General features: G+C 32.7%; 2 protein-coding genes across 2 annotated transcripts in view; one reads left to right on the top strand and one right to left on the bottom strand.

The window, feature by feature from the left end:
• The window catches only part of LOC129800684 (uncharacterized), a 118,940-nt gene that overhangs the window by 75,167 nt on the left and 21,116 nt on the right, over nt 1–22,657 (bottom strand). The window lies entirely within an intron of this gene.
• LOC129801350 (endocuticle structural glycoprotein SgAbd-8-like) lies at nt 7,559–9,278 on the top strand. The gene is made up of 3 exons (XM_055846292.1): nt 7,559–8,165; nt 8,241–8,608; nt 8,674–9,278. Exons 1-3 carry the CDS (start codon nt 8,157–8,159, stop codon nt 9,062–9,064), a joined length of 768 nt encoding a protein of 255 aa, XP_055702267.1. The 5' UTR covers nt 7,559–8,156; the 3' UTR covers nt 9,065–9,278.

Genomic DNA, 22,657 nt, shown 5'->3' on the forward strand with positions numbered 1-22,657 from the left:
CCTTTTATTAAAAACCACCATTTGGGGTAAAAAGTAGCAAAAGCTATGGAGCAAAAAGTAACAAAAACCGAAACAATTTCTGATGCCCCACGGTGAAAAGAAACGTCAATGCTATTTGTCGCCGCTTGTTGTTTGCACTGGTCAAACGATTTGCAGTCTTTTGTGTGTTTTTTTTTTGTAAAATAGCTTAAAATGCGCTTTTCTCGCTCAGATAGAGAAAACGGTGTTTTACAAAGTTGTAGAAAAATAAATTTCCTATGAAAATATGTAATCTAGGTATTTTACTTAAATTTACGGAATCCCGTAATAAAGCGAATCAAAATGTGATAGTATCTTATGCCTGATACTATTTGCCCCAGCATTTTTGAGAATAATCACAAAATTACCTTTTAGAAAACGGCTCAATAAATATATTTCCTTACAAAATGGAAGAAAATGACTTTCACAGAGTTGTATAGTGGTAAATTTCCTATAAAACTGTGCTAATTAGAAATTTTGGAGGTGCTCGGGTAGCTTGTAAAAAAATAAAATATCCGTTTTGTGACTTTTTGCCCCAGTCTCCCCTAATGATTCGAACTCGTTGTAAATTACTACTTTTAGTCGTGTTAGAGGTTGCAGTTACCCTTGTGAAAAAAATATCCCTAAAAATTTTAAAAATTTTAATTGTTAAAAGGTGTGGTAAAGCATCTCAGATTTTGCGAAGTGCTCGAACTCGTGACTTAGATGCTATACCTTAAAAGTACTTCAGCATCATCTACCGTTAATTAAAATGAGAGGCAAGTTAATGGTTCCAGGGTGAACTTATGGGGGGGGGAGCTCCCGAAGGTTCGAAGTTTCTATCTCTAACCGTTTGGGTTCTAAGCGTGATAACAGTCGGACGGACAGACGCACAGATGGGCAAACAACGTAGCATCATTCCCAGATATTGACTGAAACGTGGAGATATTTTGAGAAAAGTGAACCCCAGGGGGTGGAAGGTGAAAATTTTTGAGGATGAAAAAATCGAGGTATTATGCATACAAACTGCTCTCTCTCTGAAGTTCGACCATAGTAAAAATAAGTGTTTATCTACAAAACTTATATTATTTTTTAGTCTTAAAAACAGACATGAAAATCGTAACGAATTCTAATGCAGAAAAGTAGTATAATGATACACTTACATTACACAGTGCACTCTTATTCAGATCAGAGTTATTCGGATAAAATCTAAATGGCTTCATTTAAAATGTAGATTAATTAAAATAAACTTATCTGTGAAGATTATAAAAATAAATAATTCTCTAATAATATCTTTATCTTTTGTCTTTATCTTTCCAATGTTGAAGTGCCAAAATATTATATAATCTTATCAGGGAGTATATTTTTTTTTAACTTAACAACATAATTTAAGGCTTAAGGTTCATGACACGATATATCCCGTCATTGTTGAAAGTGAAGTGCTAAAGACCGAATTTAAAAAAAAAATCCTAATCCTCAACCGAGAAAAGAAGTATACTTATAAGCTGGGAAAACAAACAAAAATATTTGCATATCAACTCCTACCCTCTAATCTTCCATGAGTGACAAATAATGCAAATAATCGTTGACACACGAAAGGGTTGTAAAGTGAATTATTGTTGATTTAATGGCCATAAAGTCGTCCCTCCTTGTCTAATATCTTGATCTTTTTTTAGGCATCGTGTCACGACATCATAGATAGAGTGCACCATGATTGAGTGATATTAATTAAAAGAGGGGAATTCACCCACAATTCGTTTTGCAACCCCTTTTTCTGGTTCACTGTCCCGTGGTTAGTATCAAATATATATATATGGATCAAACATTCTCACCCAAGATCGTTATTAATAAGACGTCAGAGAATTGATACATCAATAAATTATTTCGCGTCACAAGATTTTCACTGTTCTGAAGCACGCACTTGTTCGTGTACTTTTTCAATTCAACCATCCACCCAGCATCCCTCAGAAAATCTCACTCACTCCTTATGACATGAATCCTCACCACCTCCTGGTGTGCCAAGCAACGTTTATTTATTGCACACAAAAGACACTTGAGTATGGACTACAAAACGGATACCTTTGCCTTTGCGAGTTTTCCCAACATTTTTGGATGACGTCTTAGCTTCCCAATTTTAGGGTGTTTCATCCCCCATGCATTTGTCATTTCTTCCAACGTCCTACAGGATATTTTGGGTGAGATGGGTGATACGAAATCATTTTATTGTACAGCTCGTGATTTCCTATGTTATACCACACTTTACTACAATGAATCATTTTGTATTTGCTGTCTTTAGAAAAGAAAAACAAGTATTCCCCTGCAATCTCTTGATGATTGGAAAATAAAGACAAATGGAAAAACCTTACACTTCCTCGATAATTACAGAATCTCTCCAATCGGTAAATGTTTGCAATTTTGCCAGAGTTAATATTGCGTTCATAATGTAAATTACTCATTAGTGCAGTAAAAATCAATGAGATCTTTCAACGCAGTATCCACAATTAACTTCTTTATTGTCTCTCTGTATATAACCCAAGATAATCTTATTGTTAAATACTCAAAAACCGGGAAAATAATCTCATCGCAATATCATGAATATATTAAAATTTTCATCGTATAATGCAATTACTATGGTAATGGGCTTGAAAATTTGTCATTGATTTTGGGTTCTGTATTGTTGCATCTATAAGAGACGAACAATAATTCGATAAATATCACTCATTGCTAGCAAATTACATAAACTTTCGCTGTTTGTTTTTCTTCTTCCTCTTCACCCACCATTATTAATTTGTGCCTAGAAAAATTGCACCATTGACCAAGTTGCAGCATCAAATGTGCGAGAGGTAAACATCGTAAACAGAAAAAAATACAACACAAGACCCCAACGAGCCAGACTTAATATCTCAATAAAAGCTCTCATATTAAATCATCTAATGGCAAAATCAGTGCTTTAGCAACATGATATCCAATTTTTTTTTTAAACATCACCCTTCGTTTTCTTTCACTCAACTTAGTCAATATTTTCTGCACAGCAGCGTTTATAATGTTGAAATATTTTGCAATTAGATTAAAGGTACTTTCATAAGATTAAAATATAAAAATTTCATTTGTCTCAGTGGGGAATCACCAAGAAAATACAACACAGTCCTTGAGGATCATTCATCCGGATCCAGACAGAGTTGAAAATCCTCTTGTGGCACAATAATAGATGAAAGTCCGTCAAGTGAGGAGGGAAAAACGCTTCTGTTCTTGTCAACTTTGTCGCGTAGCTTTTTTCGTCCTTATTTCATCTTGTCACATCTTAGAATCTTGCTATATTTTACACACAGTTTCTCCTCTTCTACCTCTAATTATATTCCAAGCCAAAATATATGGGTAAATTTATTTCTGAAGAAGCTCCAGATGAAATATACGATTCCATAATCTTAAATATTAAATTAAACCAATATACATGGGGAGCAATATTGTACAGAAGTTAACAAGAAAAGGGCATTTGCATATCTGACGATTTACCGTATGCTGCAAATTTTCTATTATACCCATCCATTGTCCAGTCTGTAGCTTGGCCTGGCCTGTTTATGTTCATACCTAAATTTCACATACACCCAACACTCTTCCTCCAATCATAAATAGTCGACCCCATTCACCATCTGATGCTCACTGCATTTTGCACGATATATTTTTTTTAATAAACCATTTCACAATGTAGAGAATACGTCACAGCTCAAAATATTTCACCAACAACGAGTGAAAAATTTTAAATTGGCCCCAAATTAAATTTTCACATAAACCCATTTTGATACACTTGAGAAAAAAAAATGAAATGAGGAAAGGTAATTTCCCCTGTAGACACTATTTCAGACTCTTGGTAATTATTGTCAGACTAAAAGATTGTTGGAATTTGAACCAAAGAAGATAACTATATAGTGATAAAATTGTTGTAGTTTGTGGGAATTGAGATTCCTTGATTAGAACTTTGGTAAGTAATATGATTTTAATGGAGTTGTCTTGAAAATTTTAATAAAGTTTTTATTTCTAAAGAAGAAATTAAAAAAAAAAACTTAAATAGTCTACCTGATGAGATAAAATAGAAATTGTGAAATCACTATGTATGTATAAAAGCAGTTTGCAAGTATCAGAAGACCACTCTATATAGGGGGGACCGGGGTAGAATTAGTCAAAAAATGAAATTTTTCATTGCGTATAATTTGTACAAAAAATGTTTGTGTGAGGCTGATAAATATTTCAATGAATAATAGGGGAAGTACATATTTAGAAAAATGAGTGGTTTCCCCAATATTTCTTCGAAAGCAAACTATAAGATACCACTATCTTATACAATACGTGGCTAATTCTGCCCCGGTCTCCCCTACTGCGTAGGATTGGATTAGATAATAATACACCTGCACTACAAAGGAAATTAAAATGTTAGCTGAGATTCTTTAGCTTTTGTGGTCCGAGAAAGCTTTTGTAGTAAGAGCTTTCGATTAAAAAAAAACTTAAGCCCCCTATCCCGAGCACTTGAATTGACTTGAATTTTGGGATACAGAATAGCGTCTAGACGATTTTATCCATTTCAGCTGCCGAAAATAGTTTGCTCAACGCGATTTTTTACTCCCAAAATTCAACTCATAGTCAATTTTTTACACAATCCGTGCGAGTTGGAAATACTTCCGAGGTTACCTGTAAAGAATGTTAACTATCATAAACTTATCTGGGCTTATCACTGGTTATTATTTCGGTAGCATTTTGGTACATTTTCAAGTTTACACCATTTCAAGTGTCGGAAATAGGTCTAAATTTAGAAGATTATCTTCCAAGTCTACAACATACTATAAGAACCAAAAAACTTGATATAAACCGAATTGAAAACAACAACAAAAAAAGACATAGAGACTGGGCGGGGACAGTAGTAAACATAAGGCTGCACGAAACACTGGACATTTATGTCTACACTACTTGGACTTAGGGTAAGTGTGCCAAATTTCGGCATAGTTGCATGCAAGCGTCAAAGTTTCAAGTTTAAAATGTAATATTTTAAATTCAAATTGATTTTTTTATTCTTTCTTCTGAAAGAGTGTTGCTTGGAAGCTTGCAAAGAGTTTACCGTCTTTATTTACTCTAAAATCATTCTTAAAACATTTTAAAATGAATAAAAATATAGACATAGCTTTGGTGCCCTATTTCGGCCACCTTCATTCTCATAGTTCCTTGCTCTTCGGTAATTCTTCCAATATCTTTTTCACGTTATCTGCTTTGTTGAACCTACATTGTTTGTTATTCTTTTGCATTGTATAATCTCTAGAGTACGTAAAATCTAAAAATTCATGGAAATTCGAGGAACAAAAATGGTGGCCGAAATTGCAAGCTGGCCGGAATTTGGCACACTTACCCTACATCAACCATTTCTTCAGTAAAGAAGCATCCCTATAATATCTATGAATTTATATAGGTTTCGTTCTCTGAAGTCTAATATCTAATTAAAAATTTGCAAGGTTTACAGCTACCTATGTTTACTGCTGCCCCAATTTCCCTAATCTGATATTTTTCACACTTTTTGAACAAAAACAAATGTTGGAATGAGATTAAAATGACATTTTCATGAATACGGATTTATACAAATCCGAGTTGCAGGATTTTTTTCGTGGTACAATTTAATCAGACATATGTATCTATTTTCATTTTTTTAAACAAAACCTAAAATCGTATCAACGAAATTTTAAATTCACTTGTCTTTAGGAATAATTTCAGGTTAGGCTTTAATAAAAACAAATAAGATAAGGGAAAGTGGTCGGCTTCCAAATTCGTCAGCCTTCGAATATTCCAATTTTTACCCAAAGCAAAAATAATACCTATAATATATTAATTCTGAATTAAACTAGAATCACTATTAAGTTACAGTCGAGTTCCTCAAATTTGAACTCCTGAAATTTGAACGACGACGGTTGAGTTCAAAACGTAAAATTATAGGTTATGTGAAGAAATTTTTGCATGGAGTCTGAATTAGAACTATTTTTCTCTGGTGTTTTCTCATTATTATCGTATTATATTAACTTTCGCAATAAATTCCATATATTTCACAACAAATTACATTGATATAATATATTCTCTAAAGTTATTTTTCTTAATCTAGGGAAAGTGCATTTCACGTGGATTCCGTTACGTTTTTGAATATATTGTTCAAATTTGAGGAGTGAGAAATGTCATCTACACCCCCCAAATGTTTAAATTTGAGGAACTCTACTGTAATTGAATACAATTCAAGATTTAGAAATTGCAGTTTGACTGCTGATGACATTTTAATGCTGGACCATGCTTGAAGTAACGCGTTCATTTTAGGATAGTTTCAGAAATAATAAAGATGAATTAAAAGAAACGCAGTTTAAAAATAGTTTTTTAACCAACTATTTTTAAAGTCACGTATGGATTTAACATTTTAAGGACCAGTATGCTACTGGTCACAAATTTAAAAACAATTATTTTAGACGTTATTAATATTATTTTGTCCTATAAGAAGGGTAAATTTACGGTCACTTTGAAAAAAATCTATTTTTTAATTTTAAAATTCTCTTACTGTTCTTACAGAAGAGCGCTGTCATATTGATCCTTAAAGGTTTAAATTTAAAAATATCTTAGAAATTTCTTTTCAAATCTGACTTAAAGAATACAACAACAGACTGGAAAACTAGAATTTAAGCTCGATCTAAGTTAGTCGACAAACTGCAATATCACAGTAGCTATCACCATGAAGAAATTACAGATAAAAATGGGAATTCCTTTCTATAACAATTCAATTAAAATTTGTGCTGAAATTTTGCAATATCTGCACATAACACTTTGACTCAATCAATCGACAGATTCACACACTAACCACCTGACCCTATCTGATGACCCCATGTTGAGAGAGCTTTAAATTTGCTCTAAGCCAAAACTCATACCATCAAATAAAATTAACTTTGTGTCCTCCGAATGATTGGCGCGATGGAGATGCACGTCATTAGCATTTGGTACTAACCCACACTTGAATTCCTATAATGAGGAACCTACCGAAAATCTCAGCACAACATGAACATCTATATTTTTCTGAAGGCAGGAAGCTTAATGGATTGAAATTCTCTGCGTGATAAGTAGACAAGAGAGCGAGAAACAAAAAGAAGCCAGCAATTAACTTTTGCTCCACACTTCAATTATCTCATAAAACACCTTTAGCCGCAGCAGAAGTATCTGTTTGATTTTTCAATTCTAATCGCAACACATTTTAGATTCACCGTGTCTATGAAATAAAAGCAAACATGCTTATTAGCGGAAATAAAACATAGATAAATGTTCATATTTTAGAGTTATTAATGAGAATCTTCGCATCAGTCAAAATTGTATATTAATAGCAAAAATCGTGACTGGTGTCTTTACAAATAGTGAAAAAAAAATCTAACTTATCATCAATTGTTTAGACCAGGATCTTAAGAATGTATTTGGAATTTTAATTTTTTTTTTCACTAGAATCGTTCTATATGAAATGAAAAGTGATGAGAAATCTCCCATTGAGAGGTTAAGTGCGAAAACCACAAACTCGGAATTTCCAAGTATATACTCATCACTTGATATCCTTGATCCTTTGGCTAATTTTTCAAGACAATTATAATTTTAATAAAATTGATAAATCCCAAGTGAACTAATAATTTTGTCTCATATAGATCTTTGGGTCAAAGTGAGAGGTGACGATTCTTGATGACTATTACACACAAAATCTCTATGACCTAGAGCTGATCTATACGGGCAATTTTTTTTTCTCATCTCCCAGATCAAACATAATAATAGTACAATATATATCTATATAATTCATATAGCACATGGTATATACACAAGTTTGATGAAGAGCAAAAGTGTTGCTGCCACAATTCGGATCGAGTACAGCGCGTGCAAATGCGATATTGGAGGGATCTCCTCTCCATGACGATCACTTTTTACATACATACATCTCCATCATCTAGTAGTTGGATAGTTCTCAGATGGCATCTCCGGGTTGAGAGATGCCTATATAATCAGATGGAGTCTTAGACACTAGCATCAGTCTCTTGTGCACCTTCGCCCAGTGAAGTGTATCTTAAACAAGTGCTACCCATTTATTAAAAATTTATATTGCATCTCTCCCTATCGAGATGAAATTGGTAAGATTTTCCGTGAGCTACAATTGTGGGTGGTGAGGTGAGAAAGTAAAAGTTGCAATTTTGCACATGTTACAGTTCATTGTGATCGCCTCTGTGATTGCCGCCACTTCGGCTGCCCACTTGGGTAATAGCTACATCCCCCCGCCAAACAATGCCCTATCAGCCGGTGGATCACCATCTTTCCTTAAGGGACCTCGTCCATCGAATCAATACCTTCCACCCGGTGGTAACAATTTCCGTCACTCAGCCGGATTTGGGGGTAGTGCATTTTCTGGATCTGCTGCTGGAGCATCTCAACCACAGTTCCCTGCTCAACCCCAATTTGGCGGTCATTCCCAGTCTCAGTACCAACCTCAACCTCAGCAATACAATGCTGGACCACAGATTCCCATCCTGCGCTACAACAATAACGTCAACGCTGGAGATGGTACCTATGAATTCGAGTAAGTGAACAGTGACCTCTTGAAACCTTTCAGAAGAAATACCTAACCCATATTTTTCCTTCCAGCTATGCCACAGGAAATGGAATTATGGCCCACGAGCAAGGACATGTCAACAACTTTGGATCTGAACAATCAGAACAGGTTGTGTCTGGAGGTTACTCCTACACTGGTGATGACGGCAAAACCTATACTGTGAGCTACAAAGCTGATGCCAATGGTTTCCAACCTGTTGGTGATCATTTGCCCACCCCACCACCAATCCCAGAAGCCATTGCCAAGTCCTTGGCTATTGCTGCTAGAACACCCCAGCAGAATTACAACAACGGAGCCTATCAGCCCAATCAACATCAAGGATATGGTCAGTCTGCTGCTACCGGAAATAGGCAGCAATACCTTCCCCCACCTGTTCAAAGTGCACGTCAATCCTTCAACCCACAAACGGGATACCAGTACTAAATTCATAGATAGATTGTTCTTGAAATTGCGCCTTAAATTCACAAAATACTCCTACAGTGGAAGAATAGAGATGACAAACGCATTCGTGTAATTTAATGTAATTTAAAACAATTTTAGCATATTTTTTCGATCCTCATCATCTACCTATTCTGATGCAATAAATATTAAAATTTTATACAAAATATGAAGAATGAAAAAAAAAATCATAAATACATGTTTGGTTTTTATTTTTACGTCATCGGTCAACCTTTTCATATCCATCATCACTTTTATTATATAGAGAAAATTGGTAATTATAAATCGTGATGATTTTTGCGTAAAATACCATTTTTACAGAAGAAAGAAGGTAAATCAGTTAAAAATTTATATGGTACAAGGTTGAATATTGCCAATTGTTTGCAGTTATGAAAATTGCCATTTAAATTCTTTTCACTTTGGCTTATGCATCATCCCAGAAGAGATTACTTTGCATTTTCTTTTCAAAAATACACACCACCACCACATGGTGATTTTCGATAAAAATCAGCAAAACTCTTCACTGCATATTAAAATGATAGATTTCACAAGACTAACACATCACAATAAATGGACACAATCTATAATTATGGCAAATTCAGAAGAACAACTTGAAAGCAAAAGTCGTCTAATTGGACAAAAAATTTCAATTCTTAACTTTTTTTTTCACTTGGTACTTTTCACAAGATAAATTGATCCGTCATTAAATAAAATATTCTTCTCATGAAATCTATAGACTTTTCCATCTCTTTGTTTGGAATTAAAAGTCCAACGAAGCAAATTACACAAAATGCGTTCATTTCTTGTACCAATTTGAGGACTCAATATAAAAATCTCCAAATTGTATAATGCAATTTAGAGAATTTCACGTACCGGCTCAAGTTAAATTGGAAATGCAAAACAGAAAATTATACATAGCAGGATGAAGAGGAAAGAAAGGATTTGCGTACGTTGCCTGAATTTATAAAAATCCTCATTCAAAGTTATCAAACGAAGGGAAAAAAAAAGAATTTTAGATACAAATGTTGGAAAAGTATTTTGAAAAGGGGAATAATTAAACTATCCAGACACCATAATATTAATCATTTAAATTGCTTTTTTTTGGGGACATTTCGTTACCCCGAATATATTCATAGAAAGTCACCAGCTGAAAGAAAATGCAATTCATGTCTTTATGCATATGACTCTTATGCCAGTCACAATTTTGCTGGTATCCGTATATACAGTGAGTGTCAATAGTTTGTTGCCTAATGGATGTTTGAGAAATCAAGTGAAAAAAATGATAGAAAAAAATACTTTTCCAAATTTTTCTTTTTGCAGATGAGTTCCTTGTAATCCGTAGATATTATTTATAGTTTTCAAAAAAAATAATTAATTATATTTCATATCAAAAATAATTATTTTCCAAAAGTTGGTCATTTTTGAAAAATCAAAAGTTTGTTGCCTCATTAAAAAAACTAATTCAAAATGGTGAAAACGTGCAACCAACTTTATGTAAACCGGTTACATTTTGAGCTTATGTCATTTGATAGGCAAATGGGGAATTTGTACATTTTTAAGGCTGTCAATGTTAAATATATAGGAGTAAAAGTGATGATAAATAACAAGAAATAATCAGTTTTTTGATAATTCATAATTTAGGTTATAATGGCAAATTACAAAAAGTTGAAAGGTGGGATATTGTCCAGAGATACTGCCGGAACGAATCTGCGTAGTTAATTGCGAAATTTAATAGAAAATTACGAAAGGTTAGACATAAAATATTCAAATATTATATTAATGAGGTACGAGTACATCTGAAAAACGTTACTGGCAGACCTAGGGTATCGACTCAGAGGGTTGATAACAGCATTGTAAGTATCTCTGATAGTGACCCAATGATGTCTGCTTCATAAATTAAAAGATAGTTGGTTACTGAAGGAACACAGGTCCCTACAGTTACAAAAACGAGCTCATATTGAAAGAAAATGGTAAGAATGTTTGGGTGGCTCTCAATATTCCATTGGTTAGCTAGTTTAATCTGGTTAAAATATTGTAGTTTTACTTGTTTAACATGTTTCAAGTAAATTTACAACTTTTTATTCAGATTGGTCTTGCTTACCAATGGAATATTGAGAGCCACCCAAACATTCTTACCATTTTCTTTCAATATGAGCTCGTTTTTGTAACTGTAGGGACCTGTGTTCCTTCAGTAACCAACTATCTTTTAATTTATGAAGCAGACATCATTGGGTCACTATCAGAGATACTTACAATGCTGTTATCAACCCTCTGAGTCGATACCCTAGGTCTGCCAGTAACGTTTTTCAGATGTACTCGTGCCTCATAACTATAATATTTGACCATTTTATGTATAACTTTTCATGAATTTCCATAAAATTTGGCAATTAAGCGACGCCGATTCCTTCCAGCAGTATCTCTGGACAATATCCCACCTTCCAACTTTTTGTAATTTGCCATTATAACCTAAATTATGAATTATCAAAAAAATGATTATTTCTTGTTATTTATCATCACTTTTACACCTATATATTTACCACTGACAGCCTTAAAAATGTACAAATCTACCATTTGCCTGTCAAATGACATAAGCTCAAAATGTAACCGGTTTACATAAAGTTGGTTGCACGTTTTCACCATTTTGAATTAGTTTTTTTAATGAGGCAACAAACTTTTGATTTTTCAAAAATGACCAACTTTTGGAAAACAATTATTTTTGATATGAAATAAAATTAATTATTTTTTTTGAAAATTATAAATAATATCTACGGATTACAAGGAACTCATCTGCAAAAAGAAAAATTTGGAAAAGTATTTTTTTCTATCATTTTTTTCACTTGATTTCTCAAACATCCATTAGGCAACAAACTATTGACACTCACTGTATGTAGGGGAGAGGCGACATGCTTGAGACACTTTTTTATGTTTTGACTTTAACTCTTTCGCGTCATACTATTATTCAGCAGATGAATTCATGTAAAATTGAGTTTTTCCTAATGCTTTATGATCAAATATAATAGTTCAGAGAGGAAAAAAATTTTCCATTGCATGAAAACTCGGAAAAACCCCGGGTCACATATGACCCTATTGTCCTTAAGGGAAGTGTACATAGCGTTTCCAAAATCTATATCACGGGCTATTTAAGAGATGTTTTTGCTTGTAAATAGTTATTAATTTGGCCATGGCAAACTGGATTGTTTTGATGAATACTGTACTCCTGGTGTTCAAGAAATCTTCCTGGTAATCCCTTGAACAATCACTGTCACAATATCTTGAGTGGTATTTGGCAAAAATAAACTTATCCACATATTTATTCACACACAATACAATTGCACAATATGAGACGCTTGCAGAATACTCTAAAATATTGCAAAATATTTTATAATTCATCAGATATAAGATGAAATGTCCAGGAGCAAGATGCCCCACCTGCATTTCACAAAGAAAAACAATGTCCCAACTACATTTCGCTATAGGTGTGGGAAGAAACACTGTTACCCTTGCCGACAATAGGGTCATATATGACCCAGAAAATTCTACACGCTTTTCTGGAAAATTGAGAGTAGTTTATTATATCAAAATATGCAAGATACTATCTTTGGATATTCTATTTTGTGTTTCTAAAGAACTTTTTGCTGAAAAAAATAAATTAATATAAAAAAATTTGAAAAAGAAAAGTAATTTCACAAAGTTCGAAATTCGTGATTTTTGATCTCAAATATTTTCTTTTCCTGAATATCTGGAGTCTTGAGAAAATTAGCCAAGAATTTTACATCCTTCTATTATGATGTCGTGCACAAACCGATAGATTTCAATTAATGTAAATAGTCAAAAAAAAATTGTTTTTTCCCCGGGTCATATATAACTCTAATGACGCGAAAGAGTTAAGGCATTATTTCCAAAACTCTTGAAATTATCTTGAAACTTTGCATAGTACTTAGCATACTCACTAGTATACAACTTTATTAAAGATATCTATTAATGTTTTTGTCACATTTATTTAAATCATCAAAGAATACAGCAGAGCCTCGCTATAGACCATATTTGGTTCCAGATTTGACACTTGGGTCGCACTATGGTCCATGTCATTTTTTTAATTCTCGCTCTCTTCATTATGGATCACAATTATCACAACTACTCAATAAAGTTTGCCAAAAATATTAAAATAATTATGACAACATTGCATGTCGCGTACTAAAAAACATAACCTAACTTAAAATCGGTGTTTTGAAATCAACGGTCGATAAATTGTGAACTATAGAGCGATGGCCTATAGCGGGGTTCTACTGTAATTCACCGCATCTCAAAAATACAGGCTCTCCCCTATACGGTTCTTTAATGCCACCGAGCAAAAAGGAAGCTGAAAGAAATAGGAAAAAAGGATTCAATATTGCTCAGATTATTTCTTTTTACCACGGAAGAGATTTTCATTCTCTTTTTTTTATTACAGTGCTTTTTATCCTGTCGACATTGGAAGGAAAAAAAAGCAACCACCCGCTGTTATTGAAGGGGGCACTCAAAATCCTTCATACCAACCACTGAGCAATATTTTCTACCTCCTTCCCCCAATCATCTCCTTACGGTTCTCATCCTTCATTCAACCGCCTGACTTAATGTTTAAACGACAGTACAAAGGAATTTATATGCCTCAATATTGGCTCTATTTCATCTATTTGGTGTTTATGCAAATGTCTCGACAGCCCTCAAAATTGAACTTATTGTGTCAATATTGTGTATAAAAAGAAGAACCACTCATTTAATAATATTTATGTGACTTTCTTACAATATTATGCTTTAAATTTTGAAAATTCAATGAGTGGATCAAGTAAATATTTGCCAGATCAACCCCAATTTCTCCAATAGAATCCCCCAAATGACTCTCAATTTTTCAAATACAGCACCACACTTCATGAAGTACACAGTAAAAAATAATTACTACGATTATCGCGTGTAATGGGAGTAAATCGATTATCGTAGTAGTTTTCGCTGAATATCTCTAGTTGAATTTAACCCGCTGAATTTTTTTTAAGTTGAAAATTTTTAGTTTAATATTTCTAAAGTTGAATTTAACGGGCTGAATTTTTTTCCGTTTAATTTAGCTTAGTTGAATAGATTGAGTTGATTTTTTTTCGTTGAATTTTCTTTTAGCTGAATTTTTTTAAGTTGAATTTCCTTTTGGTTTGTTTCGTTAATATAAATTATAAATAAAACAAATTCGAATAAATTCAAGTATTTTTTTTATTATTTTCTTCTTTGGGAACATAATAATAATTGAACATGTTGAACGATGTAATATCCACTGAAAACGCTCCTTACAAGCATTTTGTATGGATTAGTGGCCCGTTGTCCATACAAATATAACGTATTCACAAATGTCCTTGTCTAAAAAAGAATAAAAATTGTAAAGAAAAAAATTAAGATATGGGAAAAGTTAGGTAGTCATGTTACAAGCATTATAGTTAAGTCTTAAAATAACTATTTTATTTTAAGGGCTTACGTGAGTCGCGCAGTCTTGGAAAAAACAGCATATTATTCTTTGACGTCTTTCTTCAACATAATAAACAGAAAAATAATTCGAGCTCATAAGCATAAAAATGTATAACATTTTATCTATATTTTCTGAAATTTGCAATTAAAAATCTTTAAAATTCACCTATTGGGACCTGATTTTCGGAGACTTATTTTGAAAAAACATGCTTTTCCGTGGACAAGATTTCTCAGAGTATATTCATCAGAAATAAAAAAAAAACTAAATATTTCCTGTTAGCTTATGAGTTAAGCTCGTACTTGAACGGTAGTATTTTTCATCTTGATCACAACTTATTTTACAAGAGAAATCGTGGTATAAAATACGACAAAAAATGTATTTTTTTATCTAAAATTCTACCAATACTAATTTTATTTTAAAAAATCTACCATTCAAGTACGAGTTTACTCGTCAGCTAATAGGAAATATTTATCTTTTTGATTTCTGATAAATACACTCTGAGAAATCTTGTCCACGGAAAAGCATGTTTTTTTCAAAATAAGTATCCAGAAATCTGGTCTCAACAGTGGAATTTTAAAGATTTTTAATTTAAAATTCCAGAAAATATTGTTTAAATGTTGTAATTTTATATGCTTAACAACTTAAATTATAATAAATATTTTAATATCGAAAAAAATTACAGAAAATATGGTATTTTCTAATCTTTTTGACTCATCTACTCTCTTAAGTGTAATATTAGCAGATTGTTAGCATAATTTATGTCTGTGTTTGGAATTTTACGTGAAATTTTTAAAATTACAGTGCCATACTAAAATGCATTTACGATTCTTATAAAGCAAAATTCAGTGATTACTTATGTCTCAAAACGATTTTAATACCAAGGAAAAATTATGCACAAATTTAAATTAATTGAAAACACAAATTTAAATTAATTCATATCAATAACTCATATCACTACAACCATAATGCTTGTAAAATTTTGATTCTGCAAACTTACCTAATATTTGTCTGGATGGTGGCTCACTCCTAAAGATAAATATTTTTAACATCCGTCTCCGCCTGTGAATTAAAATAAATTTTAAAAAAATAAAACTAATGCCCTATGTTGATATCTGAATAATAAAATATGGATGGCAAAGCGTTCTAGATTTGCGGAATGCTCGATTCGCGAAATACATATTTCCTTGAATATTTTCATTTTACATGGCTTGATACATACCGACTTAATACAGATTGAATTAATTATTAAATTGCAAAAAACAACAAAGAGCAGTAAAAAAGTTTTGGATGGCAATTAATTAAATTTGGTTAAAATTTAAAAATGGATAAACCTGAGAGAACTTTTCACAATAACTTTAATTCTTAATTTTTTTTTATATAAGACACGAGGTCGAGCATTTCGCAAAGCTAGAACGCTTTGTTTCCCTGTTTTGCTCTCTCAGGAAAAAAATATGTTTTGCATACTTTTTGTCTCCCTTAATTCCATTTTGAGGCTTAAGGGAGATATGTTTGGAGCACTAGAGTTTTCTTTTGGCTGGATTTGTTTATTTTGGGAGCTCAGACAGTCAGATTCAGATTTCCATGCGTGGAGCTGATTGATGTCGAATGATCCAAAGAAATCCTCAGCTTTTGAGAAATTCGTGAATTTCTCAATTTTCTGGAAATCTATCTGACTTCCTGTGTCCCTGGGTTTAGGAAAATTGTCAAAAACTTACCGTAAAATAGTGAAAAACTGTTGAGATTGTCAGCTTCCTTTTGCACTTGTGCTGCACAATGACACCTTTGTGAACTTCTAACGCCGCCGCCGCAGTGGGCTTTTCATTACAACGATAATTGGTTGAAAATTCAGGTAAAGTTGAATTTTACAACGATAATCGTTGAAAAGCTCAACTCAAGGTTTAAAATTGCCACAATAATCAGATGAAAATTTCAACTTTCAGTTGAATATTCAACTAAAGTTAAATATTCAACTGATAGTTTAATTTTCAAGTAAAAGTTGAATTTTACAGCAATAATCGTTTGAAATTTCAACTTTTTGTTCTAATATTACTACGATTATCGGTTTAATGTCGGGAATTCAACTAGAAAAATTCATCTTGTTTTTACTGTGTATAAGAGAAGTAAGAAATGAAAATTCACTTCCTCTCAATTAACACCTACTTTTTCACCTTTCATTTATCTAGTGAGATTTACCAGAGAAAATTGAAAAATTTTTCAGGTGCTATTTTCTTTTTGCAGAAAGAAATCTCTCTAGCTGTGGAAATGGAGAATCACAGAACTAACATATTCTTTCTTACCCAGTATCTTTTTTTTTTTGTTCTGTCTCACACTCATGCAAAGCTACATAAATGAGCTATATTTCATGTAAGCGCCAGGTGTAATGAATCTCACAATCTCCCATATTTACAAAATTCACTTGCTACATCTTTAAGAGGAAGGAGATCAAGTTAATCATCTAACATTGCGCACATGCAGGGTGGTTTGCATTTTTTTCCTTCTACATTCAGCCGTCATACAAAAGAATAAAACTCATAAAATTTACGCTTCCCTCGTTCTTTCTCTTTTTTAGGGGTGAAAGTGTGTGAAAACCAGTGTTTCAAATCTTATTTACTTTTTTTTACTTGTGTAAACTCTCCCTTAAATCACTTAATTTTCCGAAGACACTTTCAACACCGAGACTGACATAAACAGTGAATTTTTCTCATTTGAAAATTTGCTTAAAAGATTTCAACAACACTAAACATGCAGTATGTCCCGGTCTCGTGCGAAATATTTCTATTTTTTCCTAGATATAAGTTTAAATGATTTTAATGCTCAGAGTCCCAAAAGGTTCAAAATATCAGCAACTATAATGTCACATCACCTTTGAAAAAAATCTATTGACTTTGAAGAAACATTGCGGTTTTAATTTATTAATTTTATTTTAAATTTTAGGTTAAATATTTTCTCTAACCAACATAATAAAAAAATTATTTAATTCAAACTTTTAATCATATAAACATATATCATATCGTATAGTAACAAAAAATTAGAGGCTCTATGTCCTGTACTTTCATTTCGAATAAACTTAAAACTTTGAAAAAATACTGTTGAGATGTTGAACATTACAAAAAAAAAAAAAAAATAAAATATAAAAATTGTAAAAATGTCGTTTTGTTTTTGAAAGCTGTAAGACCTACCTTACCCCTTAACTAATCTTGCTTAACTAATTTCAACAATTAGTACCGTTTAAAAGGCCGTGAAATTCTCTACAAAAAGTACGTATTTTATGTGAGATTCTTAACAATCTCACCTGCAATCCTAACAAAATCTTATGTCCTCCGATCGGTCCCAACCTTTGCCAAAATGTTTTTGGCCGCTTCCTGATCACAAATATGTATATGGAAGGCTAAAAACCGTTCCTGTCCGACCGTCTGGCCCCTCTTTGGAGCTTAATATCTCTTAAACTAAGAGAGATATCGACTTGCGGTTTTCGGAAGTCTCAGGAAATCTCTTTCTATTTTTAACCCAATATTACAAAAATTCAATACCAAAAAGTAGTATTTTATGATAATTCCAAGTAATGTAAATCTCGAAAACTCTTTATAAAAAATTCTTAAGTCTCAAATAGGTAACGTTTCTAAAACCATTAACAAAAGTCTGTTAATTTGAAGTAGGTAACGAAAAAATATTTAAAAAAGGCGAAAAAAAGAGTGATTTTAAAATTGAATAGCATAAAACCACTGAGAAAAAAAGGGTGCAATTAACTTTTTTTCCTCATAACTTTAAGACTTTTTAGGTGTAAAAATATATTAACATTTTTTAATGTTAATTTTACTCCTTTTTAAGGGTAAAATTAACATGAAAGAGGGTAACTTTAACCCCCAATACACCTAAAAAGGGTAATATTTACACCGATTTCGGATCAATACTGCAGGGTCAAATAAATATTTCTGGAATGTTATTTTAACGTTTTCGGATTTCTCTCAGTGACATAACAAACAAAAAAAGGTAAACAATAAGAAAATTAATCCAAGCTAAAGTTAAAGCAGAAAATTCAAAGTCGATTTTTCAAAGTCGATAACTTATTCCATGTCGTCGTAGTAATTAATAACGATAGAAATTATATGGATCCTGGAATTAGGATTGACTATTAAAAAAAACTTGTACAATAAATTATAGCTCCTTTACTTCAAGTGTATTTAGTAAACTTCTAAAAGCATCAACTTTTGTTTGATCGTTAAAATTTTAATTAGGCAACTGTTGATGTATACATCCAAGTAAAGCACAACACCCTCGACAGGTTGTACATTTTGTTGTCTAATCCTGAAAGGACCAGAGTGAGAGAGAGGAGAAATGTTTAGCACCTCGAGAAGTGTATGAAAATGATAAGAATTTCAAATTCCCTTCTTTATGATCTTTTCTTTTGCCTACAACAGGGTGTCCTCTTTTGAAGGGAAAAATATTAAAGTTTATTTTTCCTCTTCACCAATTCTTACCTAACTTTTTCTTCTCCATGAGTGCGAACAAATGCGAACAAGGCAAGACCAAAAATGTTTGCACTAAATGCGAAATCGAATATAATTGGGGGAATAATACATGGAAAAAAGGGAAACTATATTCACCCCTGATTTTCCCGTAAAAGCGTGCAAAGTATGAAATCCTCATCATCCGCCGCCAAATCTCATAAATACCACATTTCCGTCCCTTGCATGTAAGAAGATATGAAATCACAAATCAATACAGGATTGTCATATAAAAGACTTTCAACTAAGAATCATTGCTTAGGAATAATCGGAATAATAAATTTGATGAAAGTCAGGCATTCACAATTGCACAGGATTTTCCATTTTATTACACATCCCCACACCAATTTATAGCATATTTTCAAAACATTTCTATAAAAGAGATATTCAGCAAGAGCTATCCCCAAAATAAGATGACAGAATAAGTAATTAAAATGAAAGCTAAATCCATATAGAAATAATGCGGGGAAAAATGTTCCATCAGTCTGTATTTTATTGAAAGAAAGTTTATCCCCTCTTTTGGAAAATGGAAAAGACTAAATCGTCTCTCGCATCACCCTTGTTATGGATTTTCTATATTTTTTAAGATTGTTGAGAAAGTCATTGAGGAAAACTTCAATCATCCCCTCGAACAGGAAAGACCCGCATTCATTGTCTAGCATTTCTAACAAGGGATTTATAATTGAAATGATTCACACAACATTCATCGTCCTCTTTTCTAATGGCACTTCACAACGTACTTCAGTCGGCTTTTATACCAAAAGGCTCTAAGAAGATACAGAAGATACATGTGATTTAACTAAAATTACTCTCTTTTGTCTCGTTCCGGCTGATATTTTCTCTGTTCATCATAGGTAAACCACAACTAAATAGTCTGTCTCTCAATCTCTAACAGCATTGACTTTTTGAATCTAACCACAAATGACAATTCAAGTCAACCACATTGTCGGCGGACTGAAGATAAAAATTATGCAGAAAAGGGGAGATATATATTATATATTAAAGAAAATTCTGCCATTCGCATTATTCACAGTGGAAAACTTTTAATATGAAAATTCCAAATTCCATAAATCAGAAAGGATTACGTTAATACACATCATAATTCTACCAAGTTCTTCAAGTAAAAGCAATGTGAGAAGAATTAGATGATTTTCTAGGGAGATCATCAATGGAATGAAAATAAATTCATCACCATGTTAACTGAAGAGGGAAGATGAAGAAACTTTGAAATTGGTTACATTTGGTAAATTGATTAGAATTACTCACGCGACGCTTTTTCATTCTCAGACTTCCTTCTTCATTCGCCACTCAATTTTTCCCCAAAATGTGAAATTGGAAAGAAGAAAATACTGAGGAAAGCATCGCTTGGATTAAAGTTTCAATGGCTCAGATGTTCTTCGGTGGACACGAAAAGATTGAAATATTCTGCTTCACTTGTCATCTTAAAAAGCCACACCAATCATTTTCCATCAACTCAATTTTTACAGCAGATATATGGTAACGTATAGTGAAATGAAATTTAAATTGAAGAAATAAAGCCCTTTGTTATATAATATGGATAAATTTCCATTTTCTGCCTTATTCACTTTCGTTGGTGCAAAAAAAAAAGCTTTCAGGAGCGATACACAACTTTTTTTTAGTGGCTTATTCCTTCGACTTTACAATTGAATAAAGATCCACAAAAAATGTGAGATATTCTCTCTTTCAATACCTCACGATGGATTCGAGTTATCATAAAGAAAAAAAATAGTAAAAACCTCAGAAGATGATAAAAACGAAAAGAGAAAAGAAAATCCCAAATGGATGAGAAAGTAAAAGTCACTTGAGTGACCGGAAGAGGAATCTAATTTGAATTTGAAAGACATGAATTCACTTTGAGGATAAAGAACTTCACAAGGGTGACATTTTTATATCTAACCACAAATCCTCAAAGAGGGAGCAAGTAAAATGTGACACAAAGTCTACGAAATTTTTCATGAAACTTTTCCAAATAGAAATTTTCGAAGTATTTACTCACTGAAGTAACTTGAATTTAATGACAGAAATAATACTGAATGCAAGATCTCGGAATGGTAATACGAAATTTAATTTATGAATAGGTACATTAGGGCGTTTCAACTAGGAAAAAAATTTTTTTGGCACTATTCTCACGGTGTTGTATTTGATGAGATAAGAAAGTTTTTCTTCTACGACCATGATCAGACGCTATTTAGAGGTGGCTGAACGACCCTCTCTGTAGTGTAAAATCCGGTAAAATCAGAAATTTGTTCTACAGAGAGGGTCGTTCAGCCACCTCTAAACAGCGTCTGATCATATGGTCGTAGAAGAAAAACTTTCTTGTCTCATCAAATACAACACCGTGAGAATAGTGCCAAAAAAATTTTTTGCTAGTTGAAACGCCCTAAGGTACATCCCTGAACTGCTTTGGTGACCGATAACTTTATCTTACTAGATTTCTAGACGCATAATAATTTGTTGTAATAAAAGGATAGTGTTATGTTTCACATGACGTAGCGCGTAGCACATACGTAGCACTTTCAGAACCAGAAAAAACAGTGATTCATAGGAATTCAAACACAGAACGCTTATAATGTACAACCTGTACAACAATCCTTGTATTAGTTTACAAAATAACTGTTATTTTTACTGCTCGAACACCGGGGAGCATAGTTTATCGTCGGTCGCCTCCAAAAAAGCCATTGGTTTTTCACCTCTCTAAAATTTTCATCTTCCACCCTGCGGGTACCATTTCTTTTAATACATCTTCGAGGTTCAGACGATTTTTGAAAAATTATGTCAGTCTTGTGCGTCTATCCATTTGATGTTTCTGTCTGAGCCATAATGAAACGTGAAGAGTAATTGTTTGAAATAAAGTTTTTTGAAGTCTTAGGGCAGAATCACATTGATAGTAAAATGCTTACCGTATTTCGTTAATTTACGCATTTTCATTTCAATTCTTACGCAAATTCCCGATTACCGTATTACTTTATCTCATACTCGGTAGCACTAGGTGAAAATAATATTTAAAAAAAATTGAAGAAATGTAACGAAAATACGATAAACGATGAGCAAAAAAACCTATACAATTAATTTCTCGTACAGTTTTTTTTGCTCACCGTTTATCGAATTTTCGTTTTATTTCTGCAATTTTCTTATATTATTTTCATTTAGTGCCACCGAGTATGAGGTACGGTAATACGGTAATGGAAAATTTGCGTAAGAATTGCAATGAAAATGCGTAACTTAACGAAATACGGCGATTTTTCACTGCGCAATTTCTTTTTAAGCTTACTGGTTTGCAACCGATTTTAACCGATTTATATATCGCTTCAAATAGCACCATTCCATTCTCGTCTGAGCAAAGAGCTCATCGACATGACTATCATCTTCACCGGAACCAAACCTCTTTGGAGGTTTATCATGACATTCATTTTTTTTGTTTCCCATCCTCTTCCTTTTTCAAAACCTTTTAGAAGTTTCATAAGCAGACATTTTGCCAAGATACGAGAATACTGTTGAACAATTGTATTAACAGCTTTTGAAGTTTTCAGATTACAAAAGATCTAGAGAGCATATTTGCTAAAC

This window comes from Phlebotomus papatasi, chromosome 1, assembly GCF_024763615.1.
Source record: "Phlebotomus papatasi isolate M1 chromosome 1, Ppap_2.1, whole genome shotgun sequence".
In the NCBI taxonomy this organism is placed as follows: domain Eukaryota; kingdom Metazoa; phylum Arthropoda; class Insecta; order Diptera; family Psychodidae; genus Phlebotomus; species Phlebotomus papatasi.